This window comes from Peromyscus leucopus, chromosome 11, assembly GCF_004664715.2.
Source record: "Peromyscus leucopus breed LL Stock chromosome 11, UCI_PerLeu_2.1, whole genome shotgun sequence".
In the NCBI taxonomy this organism is placed as follows: domain Eukaryota; kingdom Metazoa; phylum Chordata; class Mammalia; order Rodentia; family Cricetidae; genus Peromyscus; species Peromyscus leucopus.
Window position 1 is genome coordinate 424930 of NC_051072.1, and position 18649 is coordinate 443578.

General features: G+C 41.2%; 1 protein-coding gene across 2 annotated transcripts; it reads left to right on the top strand.

The window, feature by feature from the left end:
• Positions 1-490: 490 nt before the first annotated feature.
• LOC114685534 (zinc finger protein 58-like) lies at positions 491-16629 on the top strand. Of its 2 annotated transcripts, none has more exons than XM_028860167.2 (4): positions 491-554; positions 6692-6818; positions 7325-7402; positions 12150-16629. In XM_028860167.2, exons 2-4 carry the CDS (start codon positions 6695-6697, stop codon positions 14291-14293), a joined length of 2346 nt encoding a protein of 781 aa, XP_028716000.1. In that variant the 5' UTR covers positions 491-554; positions 6692-6694; the 3' UTR covers positions 14294-16629. The 2 variants fall into 2 exon arrangements, with proteins under 2 accessions (XP_028716000.1, XP_028715999.1); XM_028860166.2 differs by having other exon boundaries at positions 554-634.
• Positions 16630-18649: the final 2020 nt, after the last annotated feature.

The window sequence follows — 18649 nt, forward strand, 5'->3', positions numbered from 1 at the left end:
AATGGTTTAACTAAATGTGTTTTTTCTTGATGACTTATATAATGGGGGAAAAAAAACATTTTAATATGGGCCATGGACTGCAAAGAAAAGAAGAACTGCGCCTGCCCTCACCCCTGAATGGAGCCGGCACGGGCACACTGACAGCCATAGAAACATCAGCTTTTATCACGAGAGATAAAAACTTTAAAAACTGTGTAGACGTGAGGATCAGGATCTAGAGGTATAAAGTTTCTGCTTTTGAATTAAAACAACAGAGATTCCCTTACAGAAATGGCCCTACAAACTCCATGAGGCTCAGACCTACTTCTCATGAGATGAGGGGACTGTACGTGGCTTTGTTGTGAATCTGGAACTTTGAAAACAGCTGTCCAGCTGCAGACTCAGGCTTTCCCTCTCCAACCGGTTCTGCAGACTTGGGGGCAGAAACCCAGGAGAGTGGAAAAGTGGAAATCTCTCTCCCATGGTTCCTGGAATTCCCAAGACCTCTGGGAAATGTAGTCCCTGAGACTCTGACGAAACAAGGGGCTACTCTGGAAATCGCCATTCAGCTTTTGGTAAGCACACGTGCATCCTCCTCCAAATCTGGCGAGAATCCAGTCCTGCTCCGCTCTCGGGGTGCATCTCTGACATGGAGGTTGGTCCAGGGTGCAGCGCAACCAGGCAGGCCAGAGGAACTGTGCGGGGAGGGCGTGGCGCAGTCGGGCTTGAAGGGAGCAGAGGGGGGCGGAGTCTAAGCCATTTAGAGGTGCTGTGCTGAACTAGCCTGGGCCACAGTCAAGGTGCAAGTCCGGGTTGGGGAGAAGACGATGGGGCTGATGCTGGGAATGACCACTTCGTAAGGAGGCATCTTGCTGCCTTTATCTTCCTTGTGCTTTGGGGACAGGAGATCAGGCTTGGTACTTCAGGCGTGGAGAAGCTTGCGAGAACCAGGATTGCCTGGGTGGGTTTCTGACAGTCTTTGGCTGGAGGTGGTGTTGGGAGCTCATTCACACGTGGCCGTTATTTGATTTCTCAGTTTGTTTAGGCAAGGGGATATCTGGTCCTTTCTTTATGGTTGGCCAGTATTCTCGTTTTAGTCGACTGAAGTTCATCAGGTGGCTAGGTTCGTTCCCAGGACAGAGTTCTGCAAGGAAGACTGGTGGTGTACTGGATGTTTCTCTCACTTTCTTTGGAATGAACTGCCGATTTAAGGGTGGTTCGCTCTGAAAAGGAATCTCCCATGTCCAATCCTGTGAGCTGAATCCTCACAGGAACACTCCCATAGGGAGGCAGAACCATGCCATAAAGAGGATAGGCTGAGCTTTGCACTGTCCCAGCAATGTTGATCCTACAGTGTGGGGTGAAAAATAATAGAAAATAACAACCCACTTGTAGGAGCCCGTTCTCGGGTTCCTCGTGGCTTTACCCAGCAGGTCCGAATAGAGGATGATCAGGACCACAGGCCTGAGTGCAGGTGTCTGAGATGGTCTGCACTTGGCTGTGCTGGGGGAGGAGGTCTTTTGCTCCACACCTTGGTGTCTCTATAAAAACCCTGGGGCAGAGACAGTCCGGGCCATTGGAAAAAGGTTCCAGGCCCTCTTGAGGCTATCCTTTATTTTTCTGTTTATCTCCGCAAGATTCTCTGCAATAAATCTTTCTACCTAATATTTCCTGCTGCTTGCACTCAAGAAAACTCTGGGGAGCTGTGGGGGTGGTGGGTAAACGCCCCACACCCACTCTGTTCCGCCAGAGACCGTGTGATGTTGGAAGTGTGGACACTTTTCAGGCTGGAGACATGAGTCCGTGTGAGGACAGACTTGAGCCTCGGGATTTTTAGTGATTGGAGGGGGGCTTGAGAGACTCTGTGGAGGAACCACAGCCCTGCACACCCGACAGCCTGTGTGCATTGTTCTCCATTCACAACCTCCCCCGTGCATCTGTGTACTCTGACATTTCTGCTCAACCGTCACTGAGTGTGGCATTCAGCTTCCGCGATGTCCCTGTAGAGTGCTTATGGAAGCGTTTCTCCAAGAACTTATACTATGTCATAAACACTAAGAGATGAATCTGAAGAGCTCTGGTTCGCCCAGGGTCCTGTGATTAGCATGGTGTTCGCTCTTCATCCTGTCCTTTGTGCTTTTCACTTTTCAGTCAGACCAGGTGTTTGTGAGCTGGAGACTGACTTTGGACATTGAAGTCTACTCTTAGGAAACATGGGCTTCAAACCACCTCATCTTAAATACCAGTGTTTTCTGTGTCTTTTGTGACTATAATTAAAATAATAGGCACTTGATCATTAATGTTAATAAATTGCAAGAAAATGGTAGTGTGTTTTACGTTTTTAAGACAGAAAAAGTATGCTGCCTTTTCCATCAAAACTGATTTTTTTCTCTGTACAGCATGCCGATGCAGCAGCATGCTTACTTATGACGTACAGACCTGTGTGTATTCATTTAATTTGTAGTAAACAGACTAGAAAGAAAAGAAACTTCAGCTTACTCTGTGGCACATCCCTGCTGTCTCTGCATTTGTGAGGAGGAGGCAGGAGCACAAGGTCATCCTCTAGCAAATCAAGGCCAACCTATGCTACCTGAGTCTGTGTCAGAAAACTTTATTTATTTATTTTAAATTATTTATTTTTATTTCATGTGCATTGGTGTTTTGCCTGCACATATGTCTGTGTGAGGGTGTCAGATGCCCTGCAACTGGAATTATAGACAATTGTGAGCTGCCATGTGGGTTCTAGAAATTGAACGTGGGTCCTCTGGGAGAGCAGCCAGTGCTCATAACTGCTGAGCCATCTCTCCAATCCCATCAGAAAACATTTAAACATAGTGTATAGATGTGCTAAAGTCAGTTGAGAATTGAGTCCCGACTTTGACTGGACACACTCCACTTACTATTTCATTAAGAACACTCACAATAGAAAAAAAAAAGCTAAACTAAAAAAAAGAAGACTCAGGAACTGACTCTTTAAAATCTACAGGTACATCTAGACATCTAACATACAAAGCAAAACATGGAATATATATTTTGAAACTAATATTCTAATTATACATTCCATGTTTCCAATAAAAGCATTACATATGGTCTTCCATGGGTCATTTCCATATGTTAAGTTGTAGTGTAGCCAGATGTGACAACTTAAGGCAAACATTATTGTGCGCCATACTCTTGTGAGTCAAAAGCTGGGGACAAAGACCTGTGAGTTCCTTCTTCATGTTCTTTGTGGTGAGTTTTTAAAGCACTATGTTCTGGAATTGAGAGACAGGACAGGTCTGAATGGAGGGTCACTGGGATTTGGAGCCGGGCAACAACACAGCCCTCTCTTTACAAGGAACTTTGATTTCCCCCACAGTCTCCAGGTAGTCAGGTTTGTCTGGAGGGTACGAGAAATATCTCCCTGGGGACACTGAGAGGGCTTGGGAGAATTTGTAGGAGTTCTGCTCTGTCTGTTCTGTTGTTGGAGGCTTGTATCTAGGACCAGCCTCCATTCAGGGAGGAACAGTTGGTCTATAGTGACCCATCTGGTAGTTAGTTTGAGTTTGCAGCAATTTTGAATGAATCACAGTTTGTCCTTCTCAGGCCTGATATTGTTTGCCTTCTTTCTCCATGGAAAATGAATGTTGCCAGTTGCAACTGCCCCTGAAATGTTTGCTTTTAATTATATCACCTGAAAACCAGCTGAATGGGACCATGGTGGCAGGCCTTCTGCCCGCATCCCCAGGCAGCCCATGGTGAGGACAGTGGCCTCAGCACAGCCACACTTCCCCATCCAGAACAGTGATAACGGGTGCTGGGCAGCATTAGGGAGAGGTCCTTGCAGTCAGTTCACCATTGAGAACCTGCTCCAGTTCTCAGAGAGAACAGTGTTTCCATCTTCACTCTGCCCTGCATTCCTGCAGTTCTCCAAGCTGACCTGTTGTCGTGATATGCTAAGTATGGAAGAGTGAAATCTGTAGTTTTCATTTACTTGAAATGTGGGGACATGTTCTACTACCTACAGAGAAACTTTCAACAGAGTTTAGTTGCTTTTTCTTGAGAAATTACTGGATTTTTCTATTCACTAACTTTCTTCAGTGTACTGTGATTTGGGGATCCATCTTCCTCCACAGTGCCTCTGCACTCTGCCCTTGAGATAAGAGATGTTTATTTCAGTGTAATCATTCTTTCCAAGGCATACTTTTCCTCTGTACCAAAAATCTTTTGACTATAACCATCCTCCTCCTCATGCTGAAAACACATTGCACTTCAGACACAAGACTCAGGATTGGAACTGGATCTGACCTGAAATCCTCCTACCTGAGTCCAAGTTTTCATAGTGATGGGAAGCGCTTTGCAAGCTTCCAAGGGAGAGAGAGGAGTGATAAACAGTTTTATTTAGCTGTTGTTCCTATGAACCACAACAATGACCAGTATGGCAAGATATCACGAAGGGTGCAACAGTGACTGTTGTTGTGGACAGTAGCTGTCTAATTGGACTTAAGTCCTGCTCAAGAGTAGGCAAATCCTGCCTGGAATCATGGCTGCCACTCATGGTTAGTTGGGTCATGGATCTTCGAGGAGTTCCTGCCTACTACTACTTTACCAAACCATCATAATACCTAACTGCATTCCCAATACTTTTCCTTAGAACCGTAGATAAGTGCAGCTCTCAGCCGCTTCTCTCTCGCCAGTAGTCAGAAAGCATTACAGAAAACCAAAGTGACCAAAGTGCAGAGTAGAATGATGGTGTGGTACCCTGCCCCAGTGGATACATCTACATAGTCATCATCATAATTCCTGCACATAAGGCTCAGGGAATATCTCTGGAGATGGAGCTGTTAGATCATATGAACCAGAAGTCAGTTGTGTATGCTGTGAGGTTGTGTCTCCTACAAAGTGAAGGGAAGTTGCACTCATGATACCTCAACAGTGTGACTGCCTGAAAATGCTAATATACATGATTTCCTGCCGGGGGGTTATCTACAGTCTTCCCCATAGATGAGTCCTCTCACTGTTTATCCAACACCAAGAAGTCAGCCATCCAAACATCCATGCAGACAGCACTGAACAGAATCCGCAGTTCATATTTATTTATGAATGCATATGTAGGTACCTACACATGTAACAGTAATAATTAAAGATGGAGACACAATGTACTTCAGAAGAAGTAACACGTGAGCATGGGAGGGGCTGGAATAAGGAAAGAAAAGGGGAAATTATGTAATTATATTTTAAACAATTTTTTAAAAAGAGGATAAATTCATGGTGTTTGTGACAATATGGATAAAACTGAGAATTATTTCAGGCATTGAAAAGTACTACTTCATCATATTGATATGCTACATGCAGAGTTGTAACTCACAGGAGTTGGAGATGGAATGGTTTGCTATCAGCCAGGGACATCAGGAAGCCGAGGCTTTGGGACTTTTCAAACAATGGATGTTCTGGAACCGTGTGATAAGAGAGTGATCAATGCTCCCTGTACTGTTGCTCCAAAAGTTGGATATGTGTAAGCTTCATCTAGTGTTCAGAAGCCTGCTTTCTGAAGCTTTGCTTCAGAAGCCTGAAATACAGTGTTTGGGGAGATGAACACACTGAAAACTGAAAACTGATGGAAAGGCTATGCAAAACTTACCCTTAAAATTCACACCAAATACCCCTTTAATATATAAATTCCCAGTATTTTTCACGCAGTAAAAAAAAAAAAAGGAAAAATAATGTTGTTGCTATCATAGATTATGTGGTAGTTTGAAAGAAAATGGCCCCCAATGGGAGTGGCACTATTTGGAGGTGTGACCTTGTTGAAGCAAGTGTGTCACTGTGGAGGTGGGCTTTGAGGTCTCTTTTGCACAAGCTTCCCTCAATGTGACAGTCAGTTGAGTTCCGATTACCTCTGAGTCAAAATATAAGATTCTAAGCTATTCCTCCAGCACGCCTGCATGCTCCCGTGCTCCCCGTCCTGATGATAATGGACTGAACCTCTGAAACTGTAAGTGAGCCAACCCAGTTAAATATTTCATTTATAAGACTTGCTGTGGTCGTGGTGTCTTTTCAGAGCAATAGAAAACCCTAACTAATACAGATTATGTTGGGGCTTTACTCAATAATATATGAAAAGCAGAAAAAATGTGATTCATAGAGTATTTTGAAATAAGAAAATAGTTGCACCAGCAATCATAATTCTCAGCTACAGCACACTGAGGTACAGGTGTCAACTATTCAAAGCATGGAATATTGCAAATCCATCAGTGCCTGTCAAAGAAGAGGGAAGGGGAAATGAACATAAGATCAGAGCAATATCTAGTGTATTTTAAATATTCCCAAAGTATTTCTATTTCTGTACTTGCTGATTATTATTCAGGCAACACTCCATCACTGAGGGAAGTCTAAGCAGGAGCCTAGAGGCAGGAACTGGAGCAGAGGCCCTAGAGGAACACTGCTTCCTGGCTTGTTCTCCATGCTTTGCTCAGCCTACTTTTTTATACCTTTGAGGACCACCTGTCCAGGGTGGTACCACCCCCAGTGGGCTGGGTTGTTCCATATCCATCACCAATTAAGAAAGTTACATCACATGGAGATCTTTTCTCAATTATGCTTCTCTTTTCTCAAATGGCCAATGTCAAGTTGACAGGAAAACTATCCGACCCAATGCATCTTAGTATTTATATAATTTTTAGTGGTTTTAATTAATGAAAAGTATGATAATATTCATTGTTCTGTATTTCAGGAGATGCTGTCCTTCTGGGATGTGGCCATTGATTTTACTCCAGAAGAGTGGGAATGCCTGGAGCCTGCTCAGTGGGATCTGTACAGGGATGTGATATTGGAGAATTACAGCCACCTTGATTTCTTGGGTAAGGGTCTCATCCATAGTGAATTCTTATTTCAACCTCAACATGTAGCTTCCCTACTTTGTAGAGTATGTCATGGGAATTTGTGCTTTTCAACAGCGAATTTCATATTTTTTATTTTAAGAAAAATTAGGGATGTTGCTGTGTAGCTAAGAAACATTTCATTGTTATTCTCTTTGTATGTTTAACCTGTCTGTGTTGGGAGCATGCATCCTTGACTCTAGTGGGACTGGGGGAAATTCAATGGCATGAGGCATGGAGCACTCATGTTAATGGAAATGTTTCACAATTCACTTTTAATGTTTTCCCTTTTAACTGAAGCTTAGAATCTGCAGATTGTAAATCCTCTTCAACATTCTAATATACCTATCAGAAATCATTTCAGGAACTAATTGCCTGCAAACATTTACTATATCATTTCTTTTCTCATAAGCAGCATACTGTAAGTTGCAAGTCAATTCCTAGTGGAAGAACACCCAAACCATCTTGTTCCTCTTTCCTCCAAACAGGTCTTACTGTCTCTAAGCCATACCTGGTGACATTTCTGGAGCAAAGACAAGGTCCTTGGGATGTGAAGAAACAAGCAGGTATATTATCTTTAAGTATCATCTTGCATAAGTCCCATATAATGTATTCAGACCTACTGTGACTTCTCTTAAAACTTTTATGGTTTTGGTCTCTTCTTATATAATTTATCTTATCTAAAACAATTTAACCCTTTTTAGAAATATAACTTCATATTTACGACTTTTATAACTTTTTAAAATGGTTCACTGGTCCTGAGAGAAGAGTTACATCTCAGTAAGAGCTTTAGTGATATGAATAAACTTGGATGAGAGAGCATTTTTTGTAATCAAGAATCCAGAAGAGGGGAGTATAGAGCATGAGTTCAGTTGGTACCTGATTGTAAAGAATCAATTGAGATGATTTACTCCCTTTGAAAAGCCATCTGAACCTTTGTATATAGCCCCCTTGATTAAGCAATTTCTTTTCTTTTTTTTCTTTTTTTTTTTGATTTTTCGAGACAGGGTTTCTCTGTGTAGCTTTGTACCTTTCCTGGGACTCACTTGGTAGCCCAGGCTCGCCTTGAACTCACAGAGATCCACTTGCCTCTGCCTCCCGAGTGCTGGGTTTAAAGGCGTGCGCCACCACCGCCCAGCTCGATTAAGCAATTTCAAATAAGACATAATAACATTAACAAGTAAATTTACCATACAATGTAAGAAAATTTCCCAGAGTGGAAGGTGTTAGGCAATAGCTATTTTCATGGGGGCCATTTCTTTCCCATGACTGCAGAGTGGAATTCCAACCCAGTTTTAGTTTTTCTTGCCTGTATACCCTTGTGTCTCCAGAAAACCTTGAAGCTTCATAAAATTGAGTTCTAATTCCATAACTAGGAATTTATGGGAGCAATGAGTGGATACTCAAGTGAGGGTTCTATCCTGTTTTTAAAGGAATATTAGCATTTAAAAAGCCCAGCTGTGATTACTTTTATCAACACAGCTAGAGTTATGAAGATGGTCATTGTTCAGCTTAGACGATACTGTGCAACATCAGTTAAATAAAAGAAGGCTGAATCCAAAATACACAGCGAGGGTAATGTGATTCATTCATATTACCTGTGCACATAATGTTAAACCATTGTGCCTTGAAAGTTTAGAGATAAACCTTACAGAAAACATAAAACAGCCTTTATGATTTAGATAGAATGTGTACTTATCATGATCATCATTAAAGTCATGTTAACAGCATCTAACAGAATTTAGCTGATTATGATTTTAGAGTTATTATTGATTGGTTTTAGACAGGGTGTCCCTTTTATCCTTCTTAACAATGAGGTACCCATTAGTTGTTTTTAATTCTACACATCTTCCTACCATGAGGTAAATAACAGCCTCTCTTGGAAACAGTTCACCTCTTAGCTGTTCTCAAGTGTCTTTTCCTGTTGTTCTCCTTCTGCCTATCAGAGAGTCAGGGAGCCAGCCTGACCCAGGACCGGGCATTGGAAGAAGTTCTGAGACAATTATCCTTGGGTGTGAAGTGGATGGTGCATATTCTATCTCTGGAGCCAGCTTTTCACTGAGCTAAAACGACATATGACAATTCCAAAAGATATTATCTATATTCAAAAAGCATTTGTTTCTCTATTAGACTGAAGCCAGTGATTTATATACCCATAAATGTATTGTATATCTGTAGATATGGGCAGACAACCTGAATAGTACTTTATGTATTTTCCCTCTTATACAGATTTACATTTTTAGGATAATATAGTGATTTTATGGGATAGGGACATACTAGTTTGTGGGGTCAAACCTGTAAGTTTTAAATACATTGGTACCAGTAGCCTAGAGACATGTAAACAGAAAGCCATAAAACTAGACATCTAAGCAACTCAGAAAGTTCTAGAAATGAAAGCAAAAGTATCCCGGCTTGGAGCAGAGACAAGGGCTGACCTCAGCCATAGGGCAAAGGAGTCCCAAGAACAGAAAGAATGTTCTGTCTCCAGTCTTCCACAGAAGCAGTGCAGCTAAGGTGCTCTCCCCACAGAAAAACTGACTGCCACTCTTTGCCCATGGTAAGCTAGAGTCCTGGACCTACGCCTGGGCAGCCCCTTTGATGCACGAGGGCTCTGCTCTTCCCCCACTGCAGTCACTGGTCTAGTGGCTCCCACAGCCACCTTGTGTTCTGCAGTAAAAGGGACCCTGCCCTGTTTGAGACCTTATAGTTCATAGATGGGTAGATCTCCACTAGCCCAGGGAAGATCTTCCTGAGCACAGGGCTGGGAGTTGACTAGGTCTGCGCTCCTGATAAGACCACAGTGGGGAGCTAGGTGCCGGTGATGAGCTGTTTGAAGAGGAACAGACATGGAGTTTTCCAGACCCATGAGTGCAGCCTCCAAAAGGAGGTTGGCACTGCTCATGAACCATAGGCAAGAGGACAGAAAAACCCTGTAGCTTCCAGTTGCCTGGATGCCAAAGTGAGCTCAAACAGTGGCCTGACTCTCTGTTCCACGATGAAGGTCAGGGAAAGGGACAAAAAGTAAGGCTAAGACAGTAGCTGAGACAGCATGAATTAAATGAACTATTCAACTATTAATTCAGCATCTTCAGAAATGATATAAGACAAGGATTTAACCAAAAAAAAATTTTTTAATATTTATTTATTATGTATACAGTGTTCTATCTGCATGTGTTCCTGCATGCCAGAAGAGGGCACCAGATCTCATTACAGGTGGTTGTGGTCACCATGAGGTTGCTGGGAATTGAATTTAGGAGCTCTGGAAGAACAGTCAGTGCTCTTAACCACTGAGCCATCTCTCCAGCCCCTTAACCAAAAATTTTTATCTGTTAGTTCTTCCGTCAACATCTTTACTCTTAGAAGGAGACCCAGGAAGGAGTCAACATCAATACTTTTCCACTTACCAGAATCTGGACCAGAGAAAAATACCTTCACCTAGCTCCTTGGAGGACCAGAAAGAATCAGTTGGTTTTGGTGTGAGGAAATACAGTGGAAATTTCTGATTCTCTGGCCCTGGTGAGACATTTATGGGGCCTAGGAAGGTCTCAGTGGGACACTACCACTGTAATAGTGAATGAAGCAGCTGGGAGACCCAGAGTGTTCTGAAACTCTTGATTGTCAGAAATTTTGCTGGTATCTCCAAGTGTTGTATCTACAGGAGACACAGTTCAAGGCTACTCAGTGAAGTTCAGGTAGAGTCTTTTTTGCTGTTTTGGAGAACAGGCTCATGCCAGGGAGAATTTTAGCCACTCAACATGAGGCATGATTGGGTCATAAGGCTAAACCCATAATTACCTCATACCAAAGGCTGCTATACCCTGGAACTTCAAAAGTTTCATTTCCATTGATTCAAAGAATGTCTTTTATGATGTAAAAGAGTGGATTTTTCAAAAGCTGTGGGTGAGGCTTCATGAGGGCATTTTCTCAGCAGGATTGGCTAGCTGGGGGAGTCATTGGGTAAAACTCATGCAAAATGCAGACACTTTGGGCACTTCAGTTACTGACTTTAAATTGTTTTCTACACCTCTGAAAGTTTGCACACATTTCTAAAATCCCTGGGTGTGAAGCCATTGTGAGACAATAACTTCACACATAAGTTTCTTTCATGTCACTTACACTCATTTAATGAAACTTGTCTCATTTATGAATGATGAAAATGTCTTTATAATTTTTTTGTGTCATGCAGTACTAAGGATTTAATATGCATTATATATATATATATATCCACTTCTAGGAGAATGTATTTTTTCTTTTTTTGCAATTTCATATTCTGCATTGTTATTTGGAAGTGTGCATCATCTGTAATCATTTGTCATACATGTTCTGCCTGTGGATGGGTTGTCCATCCATCAGGACAGTGCAAGATAAAAAGAGTGTCTATGCTATAAGAAATAGTATCTATGAGTACTGTTTCTGTGAAGTTTTACCTCATGGTTAAATACAAGTCTCCTATTTTCATGTCTTATTCATTGTTTCTCTCCATTCATTGCTCAATGGTTATTTAATTAATGAATAGTTCATAGAAATATGTAATTTTATCACTGGGCTTGGTGGTGCATGCCTTAATCACAGCACTTGTGAGGCAAAGGCAGGAAGATCTCTGAGTCTGAGGCTAGCATGGTTGACTGAGCCAGATCCAGGACACCCAGGACACCCAGGCCTATGCAGAGAAACTCTTTTCATTAAAAGCACAAAATGAAACAATTCGTTGACAACTGTGTTGCCTTCAGCATAGTTTCTGTTATTCATAAGTGTACCTGAAAATTCTTTTATAATTTGATATATTTGAGGTATACAGTTTCTTGTCAACAAAATAAAAAATAAAATACCATCCTAAAGCCCCAAGATATTTTATTTGATATTGATATTGACAGTCTACCTGTTATGGAGCATATAAAAATGAAAGTCTATATTTGGGTAAAAATTTTGTGTTTCTATGTTGGTCCAATCTCATGAATCTCAATTAACTTTTTCTTGGCTATGTTGTAATTTCATGGATGTCCAGCCATACTTCAGTGAGTTAATTTCTGTTAGTAAAATCCCCTTACAACTTACTTTGCTATTTAACTTTGAAATATATGCCATTATTTTTGTTCATTTGGTTGTACTCTTATTCTAGTAGAAATGTAGCTTGTTTTTGCATACTGCTATATTTTGTGAATTATGCTCAGTGATGATAGGTGTTAAAATACACTATTGTTTCTGATTTATGGTTAAATATGTTTGAGTAAATCTCTCCATTTTAAAAGTAATCATTCTAAGTATAGAGAATATTGCTTAGCTTTTGATCATATCTCAACTTTTGCTCAACAGGAACAACACCCAATAATTGTAACAATTATAGCAAGACCACTGATTGTAATTCACTCCTTATTCAACACCAGAGAATTCATACAGGGAAGAAACCCTACAAATGTGAAGAATGTGGTAAGGCTCTTAGTTCTCGCTCAACACTTTCTATACACCAGAGACTTCATACTGGAGACAAACCCTATAAGTGTAAAGAATGCCATAAGACCTTCAGTACTCGCTCGTCACTTTTTATACACCAGAAAAATCATACTGATGAAAAAACCTATAAGTGTGGAGAATGTGGCAAATTATTTTACTATCCATCAATGCTGAAGCAACATCAAAGAATTCATTCTGGAGAGAAACCCTACAAGTGTGAAGAATGTGGCAAAGCTTTCTATGATCCTTCATTCCTGAAGCAACATCAAAGAGTTCATTGTGGAGAGAAACCATACAAGTGTGAAGAATGTGGGAAAACATTTTCCTCTGCTTTAATCCTTAACCAACATAAAGGAATTCATTCTGGACAGAAAAAGTACAAGTGTGAAGAATGTGGCAAATCCTTTTGCTATCCTTCATTCCTTAAGCAACATCAAAGAATTCATTCTGGAGAGAATCCCTACAAGTGTGAAAACTGTGGAAAAAGATTTTACTGTTCTCCACACCTTCAGGAACATCAAAGAGTTCATACTGGAGAGAAACCATATAACTGTGAGGAATGTCACAAAGCCTTTCGTAATCACTCAGGCCTTAGGAAACACAAGGCAGTTCATACCGGAGAGAAACCCTACAAGTGTGAACTGTGTGGAAAAGGATTCACTAAGCCGTCTGTACTCACTGAGCACAAGATAGCTCATACTGGAGAGAAACCCTACAAGTGTGAGGAGTGTGGCAAATGTTTTTCCTCTTCTTCAGCCCTTAAAAGGCATCAAAGAATTCACTCTGAAGACAATCCCTACAAGTGTGGCGAATGTGGCAGAGCCTTTTCTACACTTTCTACCCTTACTCAGCACAAGTTCGTTCATTCTGGAGAGAAGCCATACAAGTGTGAAGAATGCGGGAAAGCTTTTTCTTATAATTTTTCCTTGATCCAGCACAAATTAAGTCATACTGGAGTGAAATCTTATCAGTGTGAAGAATGTAAAAAAATGTTTTACTCTACTTCAAAACTGAAGAAACATAGAAGACTTCATTGTCAAGAGAAACTGTACAAGTGTGAAGTCTGTGGAAAAGCCTTTTCTAGTAATTCTTCCCTGGTTCAGCACAAAATAGTTCATACCAGAGAGAAATGCCACAAGTGTGAAGAGTGTGGCAAAATGTTTGCCTGTACCTCAAAACTGAAGAGACACAAAAGAACTCATTGTCAAGAGAAACCTTTCAAATGTGAAGTATGTGGTAAGGACTTTCGTACTCGCCCAGAACTTTCTGTTCACAAGAGAACTCACACCATTGAGAAACCACATAAATGTGAAGAATGTGGAAAAACTTTTTGTACTTTCTCATACCTTACTGTGCACAAATTACATCATACCGGGGAGAAATCGTGTAAATGTGAAGAATGTGGCAAAATGTTTTACTCTACTTTAGACCTTAAAAAGCACCAAAAAATTCATACTGGAGAAAAGCCATATAAGTGTGAAGAATGCCACAAAGCCTTTACCACACATACAACCCTCAAGAGACACAAGACAGTTCATTCTGGAGAGAAACCCTACAAGTGTGAACTGTGTGGAAAAGGATTTATTAAGCTGTCTGTACTTACTGAGCACAAGATAGCTCATACTGGAGAGAAACCCTACAAGTGTGAGGTGTGTGGCAAAGTTTTTTCCTATTCTTCAGATCTTAAAAGACATCAAATAATTCATTCTGAAGACAATCCCTACAAGTGTGGGGAATGTGGGAAAGCCTTCATTAAGCTGTATACCCTTACTCAGCACAAGATTGTTCATACTAGAGAGAAACCATTCAAGTGTGAAGAGTGTGGCAAAGGATTTTCCTGCTCTTCATATGTTAAGGTACACAAAACAATTCATTCTGAAGAGAATAACCACAAGTGTGAGGAATGTGGCAAAGCCTTTGTTAATCATTATACCCTTTCTCGACACAAGACAGTTCATACTGGAGAGAAATCCTACAGATGTAATAAAAAGTTTACATGTTTGTAGTCCTTCAAAGACATCAAATAATTCATTCTGAATAGAAGTTCCACAAGCATGTGGAATGTGGCAAAGCCTTTGATGATGATTTAAACTTTATGCAGCACAAATGAATGTATTGAGTAGGGAAGCCATGCACATGTGAAGAATGGTGAGTGCTTTAACTCTCAGTCAACACCCTCTACTATCAGTAAATTTCATTCTGCAGCAAACAGTCCAAACATGAATGGAGTGACTGACACTTAGTGTTTCCTTGTATCTTAAATAACACAACAATCTTCATCCTGAAAATCGAAGCTATAATGTGAAGGATGTAGTGAAGGTTTCAGTTATCATTCGGTCCTGATTGAACCTCAGTAATTCTCACCTGAGAGAAACCCTACTCATATGCAGAACAGGATCAGGACTTAGTTGTTCCTCATGTCTATATAAGATTTGGAGAATTCATTGTGATGAAGCCAACAAAAGCAATCAACATAGCAAGTTCTCTACCTTTTCTTCACACTGTATATATCTGCAGATAGTTCATACTGCAGAAACACTCTACACACTCAAAAGCTGTCCCTAAGCCTTGGATAGTAATTCAAGTCTTCATCAGCAACAAAGTGTTGATATAGGTGAGAGACTCTGCAGGTACAGATGTCTTTGTTAGCTAGCTGCAGATGTCCGTACCACACAACCCAACATTATCTGAAGGACTCTCAGTTAGCTATTTGCTTCTATCATATTAGCTTATAAGCTTGTGTTCAGGGTATTTTCTTGGTTTCTAAGTGATATAAGAGAAGACAGCCAGGACAACCAGCACTACCCTGTACAGGAATTCCTTTGTTGCATAAAATTGTGGTGAACATGAACCAGAAGAAGCAAGTCAAAAAGCAGTATTCCCCATGGTTTTTGCATCACTGCCTGTCCTGGCTTCCCTGGATGAGGAATAGTAACTCATAATTTGAAATAAACTGATCATTCCCCCCACATTGTGTTTGGTCCAGCCATTTATTATCAGCCCAACAGAAATCAATCTAGGACAGCAATGAATATGGAAGGCTTTTCAGTCTTTTTCGTAACTCTGCTATTAATATCCAATGACATACTAGAGACAATGTCCCAAAGCCTGTAGATGTGTCCAGCCTCTAGACCTGAGCATCCACACTGCAGAGAAGCCCAAAGAAGTAAAGAATATGACCAATTATTTTTTTATTTTTCCCCAAATCAACACCAAAATTTTCAGACTAGAGAGAAACCTGTGAAATCGAAGACAGTAGCTATGTGTGGAACAATTGTTCCAAACTCAACATGAGAAATTTAGGCATGAAGGAAAACTGACATGCTCAGTTGATAAGAGAACTGATTTTTCTTCGTACCTTAGTGTCAGAGAGTTTGTTTGGTTTAGAAGCCCTACAGATATAAATAGTGTGACAAAGCCTTATGAACAATCCTCATTACCCATGAATAAATTCATATTGTAATGAATCCTATATATAATGACTCTGGCAGAATCATTTCTCACTGTTTACACCTCATAGTAGCATATCAGCTATCATTTAAAGCACTGTGTACATAGAAATACTGTAGCAATGTCTTTCCTTATGGCTTAGTAATGGATCTATTGAAGTATAGTTAGAGGTGGATTTTCTGTCCTGCCAGCCAGCTCCCAAGTAACCACACTGAGACTTCTTATTAATTATGAAAGCTTGGCCAATAGCTTAGGCTTGTCCTATAAATTAACCCACTTCTATTTATCTACACATGCCACGTGACTCGTGGCATTTCCCTGTCCTGCATATCTTGCTCCTCTGGCTGGCTGGTGACTACACATCCCCACCCTTCCCAAGTGTCCACTCTGCCCCCAAAATCCTGCCTAGCTATTGGCAATTCAGCTTTTTGTTAAGCCAATCCAAGTGACAAAAACATATTCCACAACATATAGTAGACACATGCTTTTAATACAGAATTTATGCAAACAGGCATTGCTTATAATTAATGTGAAATGTTTAATGTGATTGAAAGATGTTATTACAAACATTAGAATCCTTCAGATCACTCAAACCTAAAGATATTGATTTGTTATACAACCATATTAGTATATAGCCCAAGATACTGGAGACAGGAGTATGGGGCAAGGACAGGGTCTGCTGAGAAGACATCAAACAATAAGAGGGGCTGGCCCAGGAGAGAGGGTATGTGTCCTGCTGGCTGAGCAGGATGGGTGGAGCTTCCTAAGCCCTTAGAGTCAACTGTGTTTCATCAGAGACCTCTCATACTAAACTGGAGCTATATGACTAGGTGTTTGCCACCCAAGATGTTGGTCTTTGGTCTGATTCTAGTTTCGCCAAATACTTGTTGAAAAGGCTGTCAATTCCAGTTCCTAGCTTTGGACACCTTGACAACAATTACATGTCCATTTCATTACTGTTGATCTCTTGTTGTTACATTACATTGTGTTTGTCTGTATGTTTGTTTTTATGGGAGTCCAGTGCAGTCCTTTTCACTAGGGCTATTCAGTAGAGTTTGAGGTCATGTACTATACATGGAACACATCTGACTGTATGTCTCTTTGTTATCTATGGTTTTTTTTAGGTGATGCTTTTGATTGGTTTCCATAGGCTTCCCTTGTGATATCACAGTGGCTTGGACTTTATTTCCCAGAGGTCTGCGCAAGTAGTTTCAGGAACACAGGGAAGTCTTTTGCACTGTTCCTGGGTTTTAGCAAACCCTGTGTTTGCAGAACTGCTTCCAGAGCGAAACCAGAGTCTGTACCTGGATAAGTACAGGAAGTCAGGCTGCTTTGAAAATTCCAGAATCCCACTAAAGGCAGAATAATTGGCATTTTCCTCTCTGTTGTTTGGCAAATTTGGGATGTGGGTAAAGACTCCTCCACTGGGCAAGTGAATCCATCCTGGTGTCATGTGAGACAAGAGGAGTAATTCTCTTTCCTATAAATTAGGAGGAGGTTCTTCTGATCTGGCTTTCATGATGGTGGGAGACAGGAGCAGCAGGACTTTCTTCAGGTCTTCTTTCCCTGTGCATGCTTATCTTGTAATGTAGCCAGTATGCAATTTACTCTGATAGGATCTGTGTCCCATCCAAGGGAAATGGTGCTACTTGAGCTTGGGGATGTCCTTCCTGGCAAGGGTAATGTACATTTAACACATTTACCTCTAGCACTCTTGTTTTCCAAGCCAGCTTTTAAAAAATACTTAAAAATGATTCTGAAAAATATTTCATATCAAATGAGATGAAGTGTGATCCTAATTAGTCTTATCAATAAATACCAGGATTCAAATATTGGGGTAATAACAATGTGGCGGCATCCTGCTGAGCTCCTGGCTTGGCTCCAGAGAGCAGCACCCAGCCCTAATCCTCCCTTTGTTTAATCACACCTTTTGTTTCTCTTACCTTTTGTTTCTCTTATCAACCTATGTGAATCTTGTCTGAGAGTCAAGGATCAGAGAGTCCCCCAAGGATCAAAGGCCTATGCAAAACTTGGTCCAGGAAAACTGAGGTACCTGATAATTCAAGTACTTTGCACCTGGCATTTGGTCTCTGGGAGTTCCTTTTAGGTTGCTTTGAAGGTATGGAAATTAACTATCTAAACTGTAAAAAGAGTAAAAAATATGCCCTAGGTGAAGGGAAAGGGCTTCAGTCCTTCACGGCTGGACCCCCCTGCAGCCATGAAGGCTAGATTCCTTCTTAAGATGCCTCTGTGTCTTCATTCCACAGACCCGTGTGAACCCACACAACCGTGTAGCAACTCACACAGCTACAACTGGAAGATCAGAGAAGCAAAGGAGCAGCCACTAGTGTCTTCTTACCTCTCCAGGTCCTCAGACCAAACGGAAGGGCTAGGATCCTGTCTCTACCCACTTTATATTTCTATCTCCACCTCCTAAGTGCTGGGATTAAAGGGGTGAACCTCCCAAGTGCTTGGATCAAAGGTGTGAGTCTCCCAAGTCCTAGGATTAAAGATGTATGCCACAACTGCCTGGCCTCTATGGTTAGCTAGTGGCTAGCTCCACACTCTGATCCCCAGGCAAGCTTTGTCAGAACACAAAATATGCTGTGGGACGGTCTATATGTCAAATTGCTCTGATTGGTCAATAAATAAAACACTGGTTGGCCAGTGGCCAGGCAGGAAGTAGGTGGGACAAGGAGAGAGGAGAATTCTGGGAAGCAGAAGGCTGAGGCGGAGAGACACTGCAGCCGCCGCCATGACCAGCAGCATGTGAAGACGCAGGTAAGCCACCAGCCACGTGGCAAGGTATAGATTTGTGGAAATGGTTAATTTAAGCTATAAGAACAGTTAGCAAGAAGCCTGCCACGGCCATACAGTTTGTAAGCAATATAAGTCTCTGTGTTTACTTGGTT